The 14,774-nt window shown below is 32.8% G+C and overlaps 4 protein-coding genes across 4 annotated transcripts; 3 read left to right on the top strand and 1 right to left on the bottom strand.

Moving 5' to 3' along the window:
* The first annotated feature begins 3,518 nt into the window (after nt 1-3,518).
* On the top strand, nt 3,519-4,032 carry Tsp_02685 (hypothetical protein). The gene is made up of 2 exons (XM_003378965.1): nt 3,519-3,627; nt 3,770-4,032. Exons 1-2 carry the CDS (start codon nt 3,519-3,521, stop codon nt 4,030-4,032), a joined length of 372 nt encoding a protein of 123 aa, XP_003379013.1.
* A 1,624-nt stretch (nt 4,033-5,656) lies between these two features.
* Nucleotides 5,657-6,549, top strand: Tsp_02684 (conserved hypothetical protein). The gene is made up of 4 exons (XM_003378964.1): nt 5,657-5,668; nt 5,817-5,940; nt 6,090-6,274; nt 6,520-6,549. The coding sequence occupies exons 1-4, from the start codon at nt 5,657-5,659 to the stop codon at nt 6,547-6,549; spliced, it is 351 nt and encodes a 116-aa protein (XP_003379012.1).
* Nucleotides 6,550-6,604: 55 nt separating this feature from the next.
* On the bottom strand, nt 6,605-8,134 carry Tsp_02683 (putative proton-coupled folate transporter). Its single transcript, XM_003378963.1, has one exon. It carries the CDS (start codon nt 8,132-8,134, stop codon nt 6,605-6,607), a length of 1,530 nt encoding a protein of 509 aa, XP_003379011.1.
* A 3,735-nt stretch (nt 8,135-11,869) lies between these two features.
* Tsp_02682 (conserved hypothetical protein) lies at nt 11,870-14,577 on the top strand. The gene is made up of 6 exons (XM_003378962.1): nt 11,870-12,277; nt 12,999-13,145; nt 13,710-13,793; nt 13,849-13,869; nt 13,901-14,085; nt 14,163-14,577. The coding sequence occupies exons 1-6, from the start codon at nt 11,870-11,872 to the stop codon at nt 14,575-14,577; spliced, it is 1,260 nt and encodes a 419-aa protein (XP_003379010.1).
* Nucleotides 14,578-14,774: the final 197 nt, after the last annotated feature.

Here is a 14,774-nt window from a genome sequence, read left to right as displayed (position 1 = left end):
TCTTGCCAACCATCCGCTGAATGATGAAGCAAAATTTTGTCATTACTGTAGATAGATTAGAAAATCAAGTTTGTTTCTTCTTGCAATTCGATTTAAGAAAATTGATGACGCTAATCAGTGGCCAGCATTTACAATAAGCTGATATTGAAATTATTAGATAGTAACACTGTGAACATGTGGTCGCTGTTATTGTCATTTTGTGAAATTCATTCACCAGTACTTTTATTCTGCTTCACATATAATTTGTGCATTATGAATTACATAGCAAAATAAACAATAAAATAGTTTAGTAAAATTATTAATTTTATCATAATTTTGTTAATTATTGTAATTTTATATACATATAAATAAAGTTAGCTAAATAATTTTTTGTACAGACTGTTGAGTGGTTTCAGTATTTGCGTGCATAAATGCATAAATGCAAGTTCAGAAATTGTTTGAAAAATAGAAAACCACATACACAGATGACAAATTTCCGCTTTTGCAAATATAAAATTTGCATTTGTTGGCTCAATAATAGCTGGTGAAACGGAAGCTATTTTTATTTAACATTCAGTATAAAGTAAATTGCTTTGTATAAATATTTATCGTCCTTAATTGCTCTACTGGCAATGAAGCGTTGTCGTATTATCATGTTGTTTACCATTCCATGGCATACCTCATACTGCTTGCTGTTAATTAACATGAATAATATTTGAATCTACCTTACATAAAACTATTTTTAATTTATCTAGACAAATTTGACAAGAACAAATACATTTTTACTCAAACTGCTTTTCCACTTATCCAATTTCCATTTTCAGAATATAAAAATGTTAATTTAATATGAAAATACTGTAATAAAAACTTTTATAATACTTTTTGAATCACTGTACTTTATTCTAAATTCAACAGTAATGATATTTATCATACTTTGTACTACTAAACTATATTTGAGGTACTTTTGATATTTCAAAGAAGATCAATTGCAAGAAAGCAATTCTTAAATTTTCATAATTCAGATGAAGAAAAACAATAATGTGGTGGTAGTCATGCTGTTCTACATAAATGAAGTGACGATGTTGAGCATCATTATTATTTAAATTCATTCAAACATTGATTTAAAAAATAGTGTATTTTTAGTTTTTATTAGGTAATGATTTTTTGTATTCTTAATCTTCTTTTCAATAAAATTCTTGTGAATGATACATTTCAGATTGTAACTTGCTAATCTGAAAATTCATTGCTAACACAACATATTGGTCCAATTGCAATTAGATTTACTCGTATAAACTTGCAGTTATAAACTAGTCATACATGGATAACTTTACTCGAATGCTTAATCCGTTATATTAATTAAGTTGTGAATTGGAAAAAGAGGAAAAAGTAAAAATAAATCTCTTATATTTTATGAGGTAGGCGCCAAATGGACTGAGGGGTAAATTGAAATTTACCAGACTAAGAATTTTATTTCAATTTTCTTCTAAAGCAGAAGATTTCTCATGGGCTTTATCAAAATTCAAATGACCGACCAGCTAATGTTTCTTTTTCATTTTTATTCGTGCATATTTGAATAATTTTATCTAATTAGTAGTATGCAAGGAAGAGAATTCTGGTCTTGCACAGATTGCAGACATAGACAATAAATGAACAATAGAGTACAATAACTAAATGCAATATAAAGCAATATATTATTTAATAATAATATTGAATACTTAATTCATCTAATATAATATCTAGAATTTTGGAATTCTCTTTATTGAAATTTGTCAATATGCAATAAATGAATTGTTCAGGATATATATATATATATATATATATATATATATAATTTTATCTTTAGAACTTCAAGCAACTGTAATCATTCGTTAAAATGGCTCTGCATATTCTTTCCATCACTTTTCATCATGTCAAATGTATAAAAGTGAACTTCGTGTTCCATAAAAGAAAAAAGGTAAGAAACTTTTTGAATTTATTGCTCTGTTACAGTGAAGTGAAGTTAAAAGTTGTTTTTTAATTACATTATTAATTATGCATTTTTTACTTTTTCATCTGTACTTAAAATTACTACTGCGCAATGGTTTTATTATTATTATTTTTCTTTTCTCTTTGCAAATCAATTTCTGCTAAATAGTGTTTCCTGCAATGAACTCAGCAGAACCTGAATCAGATAAATCAAGTAAACATGCGCATGATATGCAAATTTCAATTTCCATTTATGAATTAATATTTAAAGTTGTTGATATTTGTGCTGATAATAGTGATGAGATCATGAGCTTACATGGCTGAACACAGTCACAGTAGCTCAACGGCTAACAAGAACAACTAGCTTCAACTTTTACAAAACTATCGAAAGTTTTCGAATTAATTTACATTTCGCTGATAAGATTTTAATTGAACTTATTGCAAAAGTCTGTCATTGTATTGAAAAGGTTATTTCAAGGTGATTATTTTCACGAAGAAAGTATTACAATTTCATTTTAAAAGGTTTCCATAAATGTATAAGCATCATTAAAACGATTCTACATTGATGAAGTAGGCTTTTGTTCCAATTTTGCATTATTATACTTGATAGATGGCCATTTATATTTTGCTTTTTTGTGCAGGTGGCCTCGTAAATGCAAATTGCTTTGTTTATACTTGTTCAGCTCTGTTGATTCGATCAGAATTGCCCAATTTTTGATGTAATGTAGCCTATTTTGTTATGCGGTTGTTCTATTTTAATTTATTTTATACTTTTGTGTTAAATTTTATACAGATGGTGCAAAGTTTTGTGTAAATTATATAAATCGATATTTATTGAATGCAGTAGAACAGAAAAAAAATATAAAAATTGCTCAAATTAAATGCTTTGATCTGAATAAATACTAAGTGCAAGAGTCTTGAAAGTAAGTACAGCGTCATGTGGTATAGTTTGGTTTTTTTTCCATGTTCATGTCAGCTTGCACCAGTCGCATTGTCAAAATAATTCTTATAAACTTTGATGTTGGAATTTTTATTAGCTAACTTTGAATGATTGGATATTGAATTTGGTTGCTTTGAGCAAAACTATGCAAAGCGAACAACGATGTTCTTTGCATGATAACAATTGTTCTTGTCAGACTTGAAAAGTTAATTTCAAATCAACTGATCTGTGTACGTATGTATGTGTTTGCATATGTGTGATCAATGATCGGCATATAAGCTTAATTTTGTCCTCATAAATATCGTTTCTAAGTACAAATATTGCCCAAAATGACAACAAATTGCTTTCGGTTTGTATAAAGAAAAATGAACAAAACTAGCCGATACGGAACGAATAGCATAACTAAATAGCGCAAACGCTGCTTGAACACTGACACCGAGTGAGTAGTCAGTCGGATGGGGGCGTAATAATTGTTTGTTTACGCGGCACAGAGCCGTCGTAGTGTGTATATAAATTGCCAATCCTCCTTCTGATAGATTGCTTTAAGAACGGTTCAGGCAGGAGTTGAGCCACGTTCGCTTATTCGTATTCTTCTTCTTCTTCTTCACTTTGTCAAAAATTACAAACATTAACCATGTCAAGTGGATTCTGCTTCTTTCACAACTACTGCATCACGGCGGCTTTTCTGTTAGCGGTCAGCTTGTTTTGCATCCAATCAGCCGATGCCAGCTATTTTGTCTTCAGTAAGTTATCAGTATTGTATGGTAAAAATATTTTTTTTAAAGAAAAGGAAAATGCCTGAGAGAGAGAGAGTTGCAATTGCAGCTGCGGTTGAAATGAATAATTTTATTGGAAAATTTCACATTAGAAAAATGTATTTTTAAGCCAGTCACCGCAATGAACCTCGACCGGCACATGTTAAAAGTTTGGGATCTTTGGTGGAAAATTTAGCCGTCATCTGTTCAGCGATGAAAAACGGTGATTTCGACGAAGCTCAATTGGTAAAGGAGAAGCTTCACTTGCTCGGCTTGGAGGAAATTTGCAAAACGTTGGAAAAACGGCAACTTCTTACAGCTATGGTCAGGCGAGGTTCGCCATATTACACTATATCCAATTCTGACGACTATCCGTTATTTGAGGAACAATAAAAAGCAAAACAAACTCAAAATTTTGCTATTTATTAAGGATCCATTTTTTTTCTCTTCTGTTCATATCAAGAGCACACACACACACATATATATATAATGTATGCATGTGTTGTGTGTGTGTGTGTGTGTGTGTGTGTTTTAATTTTTTTCCAAAAACTATCTATCAGCATATGTCATAAAGATTTTTACAAAGAGTTTCCATCTTTCTCTTTTTCTTTTTTGTGGCTCTATAATTCAGATGAATATTCTCAAGTTTTTCCAAAAATCGGGCCTTGAACAGCTGGTGTAATCCTGAACATTATTAAACTGTTTTATTTTGGTGCTCGTTTCCATCTCGCAAACTCAAAATCGAAACTTCCAGGACAATTTTTTCGGCATTAGACGTTTGCCCACCACTGTTGGTAGAAGCATAACTTTTATCCTTAATTTTCATTTTTCATTATCCAACTGATTCTTATTCATTTTAATTTCTTCTTTCAGCAGAAATGAATGTGCCTTCATTTCATCGAAACAAAATATATTGCCACATTAACAGGCACTTAATATTTTGCAACTTACAAAATGGTCATTCGATTTTCTTCATACTGAGCACGTCGACTATAATAAATAAGCCAAAGGCTGAACTCTCCACGGTGCAGTGCAGCTTGTTCGAAATTAATCATTTCGATCGTTCATTTCCCTCTAGCGAGTTATTTTCTTTTCGTTGAGCAAGATTAAAAGTATACAATAAAATAAAGTTTAAAAAAAGCATGTACAACAAGTACTTACTTCTCTCTGTGTATGCCCCCAAAAGTACATTCCCATGCACGCGCGCACACACCCATCCGTATTTTCATACTTGAATAAGAAAATTATACTCATTTCGCAAATGTATTTGCAATGCATGAAAAATTTTAGTTCAAATATTTTATTACAAAAGTTCAAAAATTTACATGGCTTCCTTGCTATTCATTGTTTGCAGTTGATTATTTTCTGAAGAAAATTTTGCATTTGCTCATCATCTGTGCAAAGTATTCGAAATCAGCTGAAAATATAGTTTAAAATTAGTTTAACATTTCTTTTTCTTCAATTCCCAATATTGCGTTTTCATAGAATTTCAATTTCAAAATAACACTGCGTATTAAATCTTTAAGCAAATTATGAATCATTGCACATGTTAATGTGATATAGTCGCTGTGCTAGATGTATTATTAATGGTTGAATTGAAGAGAAAAAATACGTTTACTTTGTAGATTTATGGATTAAAGTAATGAATAGGAAACATCTACACCACTAGCAGAGCACAGTCTCATTTTCAACTGCACGCACTTTGTTTTCAGTGCAATGCAATAATTGCATTTTAAATTTATAAAATAAATCGAACGAAGCCAATAGCTGACCGATTGCAGTACCTTGCTTATCACTAATACTGTTTGTGTAATAATATATTTTCGAGGGATACTGAATTTTTAGCATTAATAAAAATTATAGCGTGCTGAAAAAACAGACTGTATGCGCAGAATGAAAATGTTCTAAATGAAGCATTTTTAAAAGGTTATAAGTAATAATCAGTCGTACTGTCACTATGAAAAATGTCAGCTATTCATAACATGGAGTAATATATAAATAAATAAATAAATAAGTAATGCGAATGCAGGTAATGAATCTTCTTCATTGTATGTAATAAAATTTTGACTGAGCAATGTGTTTCACACTTTCATCGCTGCAGCATTAGAACAAGAAATTTGAAAAAAAATTTGACTAATTTTACAATCAAATAAATATTCGTGAATTACTTAATATAGACATTTTGGCAGACAGAGTGTTTTTCCCATACAATATTATTGAAAATTGAGCAAAATTCTTTGCATGATAAAATCGAAGACCCTCATTTGAAAAATTTATGTCAATCATCAGCGCACCAGGCAAGTATATGATGGTGTTTTATATATTCAAGGAAATTAGTGATGATAAGTTAACTGTGCAATATGTTCTGATTAATATAAGCTGCGACGTTCTAAAATCACGCTATTAAAGTAAAAATAGATGTTCGTTATGAATTCAATTATTTTTTTCAGGGAGAATTATTTTCTCAACTGATAAATTATTTCCATTGGCTTGTCGCTATATTTTATTCGGCCGTTTTAATTTCTATTTTCTTTTTTCATCATATTATTCTCCCGGAAGTTATTTTCGTACAGTCAGTGCAAGTTTTGATGATCAATGCCTGCTGAAACCGTGGCATTTATTGAATTTACGTGACGTTATTTAACCTAATTATATTTTTCAGTAAAATAAAAGAAATTGCTTACAGATTTTTTGAGAGTGAGTAAGTGAGTCAGGTAAGATGCAGTAGAATTTTTGTAACAGACGCTTACGCTTATGCATTAATGTTGTTTATTCATTTGTACAAGTTGAGTGTGAATATGAATTTGGTATATGAATAGAATGTTGTACGTATATGAAGTTAGACGAATAATGTTATAATTGTTGAATGTTAAAATGAAGATCAGCTCCCCCCTCCTGCCCTCTGATTGATGAATTGCTTTGTGGAGGCTAGTTGTGTGGAATGCTTGGTTCAGCAAGTCTGACATCAATCAGAGGCTGCTAAGGATGAATCTCGTTTCACTTCAAACCAAACAAAGCAGAACAAAACGAGCCCAATAAATGACAAGCTGGCACCAAAAAGAAACACCGATCCGGGGAAGAAACTGACAGTAGCCGTGTAGATGCTGTTCAAAAGAACCGCGCTGAGTAGATAAGCCAGGTCTGAGCCTAGGCCAAAAGCGGTGAATATTTTTCCAACTTCGTCATGTCCGACCAGTTTGGCCGTGAATGATTTCATCGTCGGTACAAGCAGCGTGGAAAGGCACCCGCACGTCACAGAGGTGTAAATCATCCAATTCTGTGTGCTGAAGCCGGTGAAAATGCGGTCAACAATGCAAGAGGTCAGTGCAATGATCAAAATGGTCACATCTCCACATTTTAACAACTTTTTCAAAACAACAATGCCAACAACACTGCCAAAAGCATTAATAGCTGCACTGATTCCTCGAAAAACTGATATTTCTTCAGGTGTCCAGCTGAACGGTCGACGAAGCAAATACAAGCTGAGCACACTTTGCTGCAAGCCCATATCGACAATAACTTGCAAAAAATATACCAGCGATGCAATCCAGACGTACATTCGCCTATGTCCAGGTCTGGGTTTGGTGTACGTTCTGTAGACGTCGAGGAGGAGCTTCTTTACAGTGGTCATTACCAGGTGAGCTTGTTTCAGGCATGTAGTTTTTTCACCAGACACGTTCTGCTCACCATGGACAGTAGCCTCTGTTGGCCCGTCTTGTCGTTTTTTCATTTCCATTTCCATTCGTTGACCAGGCGGTTCTACATTTTGCAATTTGCGATTTCGTTGTTCGACCAGACGTCGCATCTGAGTTGGCGGTATTTGTTTGATCCGTAGCAGAGTGTAGAAAAAGGCAAAAGCAAGCAAGATCAAGCTGATCAAAATGACACCTGCTTCACTGAGACTGTGAATGGCAGCGGCAGCCGTCAACGAACCGATCACAGACGCCACGGCGTTTATCATTGACAGTATGACCATGCGAACGGTCAAATTTTCATGATCTGGTTCCACATCCGACAGATAAGCGAAAGCGGAAATAGAAACGATGGTCAAAAATCCCGTAGCACCGGCTACGAAGTTGAATGCTAGTATAATGATCAACGACGCACCAGGATAGCTGAGAACAACTGCCGTGGAATACCAAGATAGCATCATTCCTGCAATTCCGATGAGTATGTTAATTTGACGACCGTACATATCGCCTACAGCTCCCATGATGGTGTCGGAAAACAGAGCCGGCAGTAGATAAGAAGCAATCAGAACTTGAGACCAGATGCTGGTTGCTCGCTGTACTTTATCTTCATACTCTGGACTGCTGCTCAGACGATTACAATCTACACCGGGCAATATTTCTTCGCATATTACTCTGTAAATTCCCACTTGCATTGGTACAGAATAATAGGCTAGGGCCAAAAAATTTAAAAATGTAATCGGTTCCACCGTCACCTCTGATATTAGCCATTTGATGGTCTTCATGCCGCTTTTCGAAGGTGCCATATGAATTTTTTATTTTCCTATAAACTTTACAATTCACTTGAGCAGTATAGTGTAGTAATAGTAGTAGCAGCAGCAGCAGCAGTAGTATTAGTAGTAGTAGTATTTTCAGAAATCACTACATTCACAGCAACAGCAAACAGAGTGAAATATAGTGCTGTATTAAAGGGAGAGGTTAAAAAAGTAGAAAAACATGTCTTACGGCTTTTGTACTCAATTTTACTGATTGATGCTTTTTATACTTGTTGCTTTTATAGAACAGACACAGAAAATAGCCAGAACACATGCGTGACATGTTTTTAACTTTGACGTTCACTTTTGAAAACTTCTTCAAGTAGTATAAAATTAATCAAGTATTAAATTGATTTTATTGACAATCAGATGTAAAAAATGCTGTTTTTCTATCGACTTTACTGACATTTAAATGAATTGATACGAATGATATTCTTTGAAAATATTTTGTTCAGCGCATTAGTGATTGTTGCTCATCGCAGCCGCAGCTAGTGAATATAGTTTGTAAATTTTCAAATTCCACTTTGGTAAGCAAAAAATTTCTGACGACGAATTTTGAAAAGTGCTAAATTTTTTAAGCCGTTTTGAAGAAGACTGCTTTTGAGAAGCAGGCTTCTTTTTTACGAGGTAAATTAGCATCTCAGTTGTTCGTTTATACGGCAAACTAATGCTACTAGTAAGTATTGTTGCTGTATTCTGTGTTTAGTTCGTTTCGAACATTGCAATGAATATTGTTCAGCTTAATTTGCACTGTAAACTGTCGTACGGGCGGTCAATGTTGGACAGATGTGTGTATTATTCATGTACAGCAATATGATAATAAACAACGTTGCTGAATAAATAGCAAATAAAATTTTCGCTGTTTACATTTTTGAAAATGAAAATGTTTGTTTACAAAATTGGAAAAATTCCTCTTCTATTCATTATTTGATAAGAACAATTGAAATGAATTTGTCAAATTAAAATTTCAAATTCCAAATTCTTACTTATTCTTGAACAGTCGATTGCTTGGGTTTAAAATCCTGTGGATTTTATTTGAAATTTATAATTTTAAGATTTTCTGTAGTAAAATTTATTTGAAAATTTTAAACAGACAAGAAATTTTGTATTCGTTGAAACTGGAACCATTTTTGTCGATACTGTTGTAATCTATGCATTACAATAGTTGCTTTCAAATGTTCAAGTGCTGTATTTTATGACTGTTTTTGATTTTTGAAATTTATCACTGTTGTAAAAACCCGTGCTTACGTGCTACAGTAACGGTCAGTAGAGTATGATTTATTTCAAACTCTGTACAGTTTACTGTTACTGTAAACTCTCTTCAAATTATAAATTATGTTATCTGCTAGATTGCACTAGTAGAGCATCAGTAGAATTATGCAGTTTTATAATGCAAATTAATTTTTCTCTTGTTGGCACTGATAACAACTGTATCAAAAATGAAAAAAATGACAATTTCGTATACGGTAGAAGTTTAATGTTGGTTGATTTTTACTGAACTGATTATTGTAGTTGATTTAAATGATAAATAGCTGTTGTTTTCAACAATGCTTTAAGCTGATAATTAAGATTGCTTCAGTGCAACATTTTCTAGTCATGTGACATCAAATTAACAAAAAAGCATGAAACTATTATCATGTTATTTCAGTGGATACACACGCTTGACAATGCACTTATGAATAAATGCTTTCATTTATTGTGCTGTTTCAATTTTCAGTTGGTAAAAACTTGTATTTTTGGAAAACGGTCCTTTGTAATACAGATTGAAATACATACAGTTCATTCTGTTGAGCAAGTTAACAACAGTTATTAATTTTGCAAACAAGCGTTACATTGCCTTGAACAAAACTGATGAAATGTTTTCAAACTTCAATTTATACAATACAATACATTACATTACATTACATTAATTTTTAGTATGTCATTTTAACATTCAAGTGCTAGTGCTACATTTGAATGCAATAAATAAGCGATAAGTAAGATGTTGATTTTATCATCTTTGTGAACGGTTTATAGCATGCTTATTTTATTTTTTAATTAGATTTCAGTAAACAGAAATATGAATTTTATTCATTTATTTATTTTTATGAGATTGTTAATCTGATTGTCTACGTTTGAAATATGCAAATTTCAAACGATACGATAATGTTGTAGCTATGGAAAATTTGAGCCCAGTTGTATCTTTGAGAAAATAAATTTCATTTCAACGTTTTAATCAACAAAAGGAAAAGAATAAAAGTGAAATAAAAGTAATATTTTACTAGAAATATTTTTTTACCTTTCAAAAGTGAAACAAGTGATGCAGCTTTGAGATGTTGATGGGTGATTTTGTCTTTTTCATTTCCTTAACCAAGCATATATTCTTCAAGCATAAAAGTAGTATTGGACAAGTTTTACATAAAATTCACCATAGGCAGATGTTGAATAATGCAATAACTGTTCATGCGATGGAATGACAGTGTGAAAATACCATTCGACGACCAGTCTTTTGCACAGAAATCAGGCTGAGCACAGAGCACTTTAGTTTTATTTTCCAGTTTTTGAACACAGCAAATACAATTCAAGACAAAAGCTGAAAAAAGGTTTATTCTACAAACGATTCTTCTCTCTTCCTCTTTTTCTCACTTAAGTTCTTCTGTACTATTTTCATTTCCAGGCAAGTGAAAAAATACAGAAACTAGAAGAATCTAAAACTGGATGTTGATTCTGCGAAATATTACTTTGCTTTTCAACTTTGAAACTTATAACCCATTCTCGGATCATTTTCTGTGCATCTTATTCATAACTGGTAAGCTAAGCTGTCTGATGAATGCCAAACTTTTCAGCTGAATGCAAAATATAATATTAACAATGATGCATGTATTCATATTTTTCCAAAGTAAATCATTTTGTTAAAACATTTATTTACGCTCTAAAATATCATATATACATATATATTGCAAAATTAGTCTGTTATTAAAAGTGATGTCATGTTGATTTAAGTTTTAAAAGAAACAGCGTTGGCAGCTCTCGTTTATTTTCTTAATATAACCACTGTACCCAGTGTCATATTTTGTTTCCATCATGAAGCTCTTAATCAGCTTTGGCTTTCATGTCAAATGAAAAACTGTAAAGAATGTCAGCCACTTTCCTTCTTTCCATTTGTCTGATTGCATTTCCATTCGGGTATCAGTGCAGCAAAACTGTAAAGTTTGTCATTGAAAATTTATTCAAACTATACCACTTTGTTTTGGTTTATTACATTTAATCCATGTTTATTATTCAAATCAAAATAAATCATTGTTTTTTTGCATATTTCAATTTACATATAATCACTTCAATTGTTCTATAGGTTGGATTTGATTTTAAGTTTCTGAAAATAGTTTCACGACAAACTGTATGTGCTTCAGAATTGTTTTATTTAAAAAATTCCATTTTTACAATCGCAATACTTTACAATAGTTTTATTCAATACTTTAAAAAAATTCCGTTTTGCTGTTGGCTTGCACTTTGAAAAACTTTGTACCTGAAAATAATTTTTTACGGTACTGTTCGTGAATGTTGCCGATGTGAGCTAGTAGTTGATATGAAATTGGGACATAGTGATACCTTTTGGTAGGTTGGTTGTGTTTACTGAATTTTAACTGTTGTTTAAATGTTAATTTAATTCGGTTACATTTACATTAGTAACGTTGCTATCGAGAGCAGTCGAACCAAAAAATACTGTATTGAAAATTAGTTTCAACAATGTCCTGGAGAACACGATTTGGTGCAAGGAACGCAGGCATGGATTCAAAGGATAGATGCTGCTGTCGAATGTGCCCGTTAAGAGAGGGCGTTATGTTGATTGGAGCGTGGAAAGTAATAGAATTTTTTTTTGGTTCAATTTCTCTACTTTCTGGTTATCTTCATGGTGGCATCACGCCAATGTGGCTTGCAGTTGGCTTTTTGTTTGAAACATTCTTGCTAGCTTGCACGTTGATGCTTTTCGTCGGACTCCGACGACGGATAGCTGTTTTGCTTCTGCCATTTCTCGTTTTGCAAATTTTAATACTGATATCGATGTTCATCATAGTGATGTATTCTGTTTGGCTGTTGAAAGGTGAACGTAGTCCACTTGATGATGAGATGGAGGTTGACAACATTTTTACTAACGTTATTTTGATATCGATTATTGCATTGTGCTCTTTTTACAGTATCATTAACATTTTCTTATCTAAGCTGGTTTTCAGGTATTACCGGAAATTAGTAACTGACATGTTTTCTCCTATCTGACCTTTTTTTTGGGTAATTTCAAGCTACTGAAAGTGATTGTTTTCTTTTCAAAATTTTAATGCATTTAGTGCAGATTTTTCTTGGAAGTTTTCTGCCAATTGCATTGTTTGATTATGAATGATATTTTAAATTTAAAATTGGCTGAATTCGTTTTCACATTTGTTGAAAATGTTTTCACCACAAACACGGGTAGATTTGCATGTAATGGATGACAAATATGATAACAGCAGAAAAAGTATTAACAAATGAAAAATGTGAACGCTGTCCAGTTATAATAAAACTGCTGATTTACGAGTACGTGCACGTTTGCTTTCCAGGCATGATGAAATTCATACATGTAGACGTTACATATGAACTTGGTTGATGTCAACGCTTAGGTAGCACAGGTTTCTTAAAAGGAGAGTCATTTTTGAAGACGAAAAATTTCAATTAAATGTGTGAGATTAAAATAATCATTTGTGCAACGCTTTAGTTAAAAACAAGATACACTGCTATGCATATGGACTTTTTGCGATTAGTCAAAGGTTAATCGCTCAGAGAATTCACGGTTCTAATGCACATTCTGCTTGTGCAATTCTGATTTCTGATTCCCCATTCAAAGTCATCTCTTCTAAGAGTTCGAAAATTGTTGAATTTACGCATCTTCCCAGGAGATGCTCAACGATTTGCAGTTGGAAATTCTTTACGTAAGTCAGGTGAGCTTTGCGAGTTTGCTTTTCTGAATATTGTCCAAGCTCGGCAGTACTTGGTTTTAGTTTACTTTGAATGCATTGCAATTCAAAAGAAACAAATTGGATTTTTATCTTTCTGTGAATCCTTCAGAAGCTTCATAATTTTATTCGACTTTTGTGGATAAATTATAAAGAAGATCTAGTGAAAAGTTTGTGAGCTGTGACTTGTAATTGATGATGCTGATTTATCCTCATTTATACTGATCGTGTGTGATGTGATTATCATTTAAGATGGAAAATTTGGTGCTCACATGCAGCTGTCAATTGAAAATGATGGTCCTGTGACGATCATTTTGGATTCTAAGCAGAGATGAAAAACATTTCATGCTGTTTTTTATGTTATGAAATTTTTATTTTCAAAATTGAAAACAAATTTTCATGTCGATTTGTTTAACTGACATTTTGCGCCTGCACTGTGGTTCAATTGTGCTGTTTGTAATTAGTAGGCCTGTTCACAATTTATTCAACACAAATCCAGAAGCAGTTGTCTACTGCTGTTCAAATTGAAGTCCATCTGTCGTTTGGGGCAAACGCTATATTTATTAATGAAATTGGACTTGATTTTTTTTATAATACTGTAGCTCGGCGAAGTAAATGACATTTGGAAATGTGCATTTGTTGATGATTTTCAATGTTTTTATCGATTCACAGAATATGAATTGCTAGTATTTTTCAACTATATAAATATGGAGCTTGGATTATGTTAAAATTTGTTTGAAGTTTGTGTTGGAACAGAGCCAAGTTGTTCTAATAATATTAGGTGTTTTTTGAGAATGCGATGTTGTCCGAGAACAATTCTTGCGAAGAATTCATGGCCATATGTTATCCAGGAATTGTGAAAAATGTTGATAAAGCATTGGAGAGCCTGGGTGGTATGAAAGAGATTGAAAAGGTAATCACGGAGTGCTTTTTTGCTTTTTCGTTACTTCAAGTGACGAGTGACGTCCGTTTGCGCACGTGTTTTAGCATAATACTAGGTCGCTTGAATTGAACTTTCACCGAAAATCGAATCTGTTTTCGCGTCCCGTTTTAAGCAAGCGCCGGGAAGGTGCATTTTTGATTATCCGTGCCCGACGCTTGATCCAAGCAGGTCCGTCGTCGTCTAAGCAGACAACTAATTCCGTCCAACTTGACGTTGTTGGTACTTTGTCAAGCATTCATGACTTCAGTTCAAGCTTGTTTGATTTTCAATATTTGCCGATGAGAAAGAATGAAGATGGTCAGTATTCAGAAATTTATTCGGCTCTTGTACCATCTACGAAAGAACAGGCGGAGAGATGGTTCATACCACCTATACCTGACCAAGAATTATTTTTGATTCCATTTTCTTTTACTCGACTTTGCACCTCATCAGAATCGATTCTGTCACGTGAAGTGGCAAATTATGATCTAGAGACTCCAGGAAGAACGGCAGAAAGTGTGAGAATTGGTGACTGTAAGTTCATTTAAATTGAAATTGTTTTTTCGTCAGAGTGAAAAATTGTCTACTTTATTATTGTTTCAATTTTATAATGATTTTTACGGTACATCCAGTGTGTGCGCAAGTTCACTTGGATAAGTTGAAAATCATTTTTGAAGTTAAAATGATGAAAATTTGTGACGTGCTGCTGATTTGTTCAGACATGATCATCATTAGTAATTTTGAC

This window comes from Trichinella spiralis (genome assembly GCF_000181795.1).
Source record: "Trichinella spiralis strain ISS 195 chromosome Unknown Scfld2, whole genome shotgun sequence".
Taxonomy (NCBI): Eukaryota; Metazoa; Nematoda; class Enoplea; order Trichinellida; family Trichinellidae; genus Trichinella; species Trichinella spiralis.
This window is presented reverse-complemented; position numbering and strand designations above follow the sequence as displayed.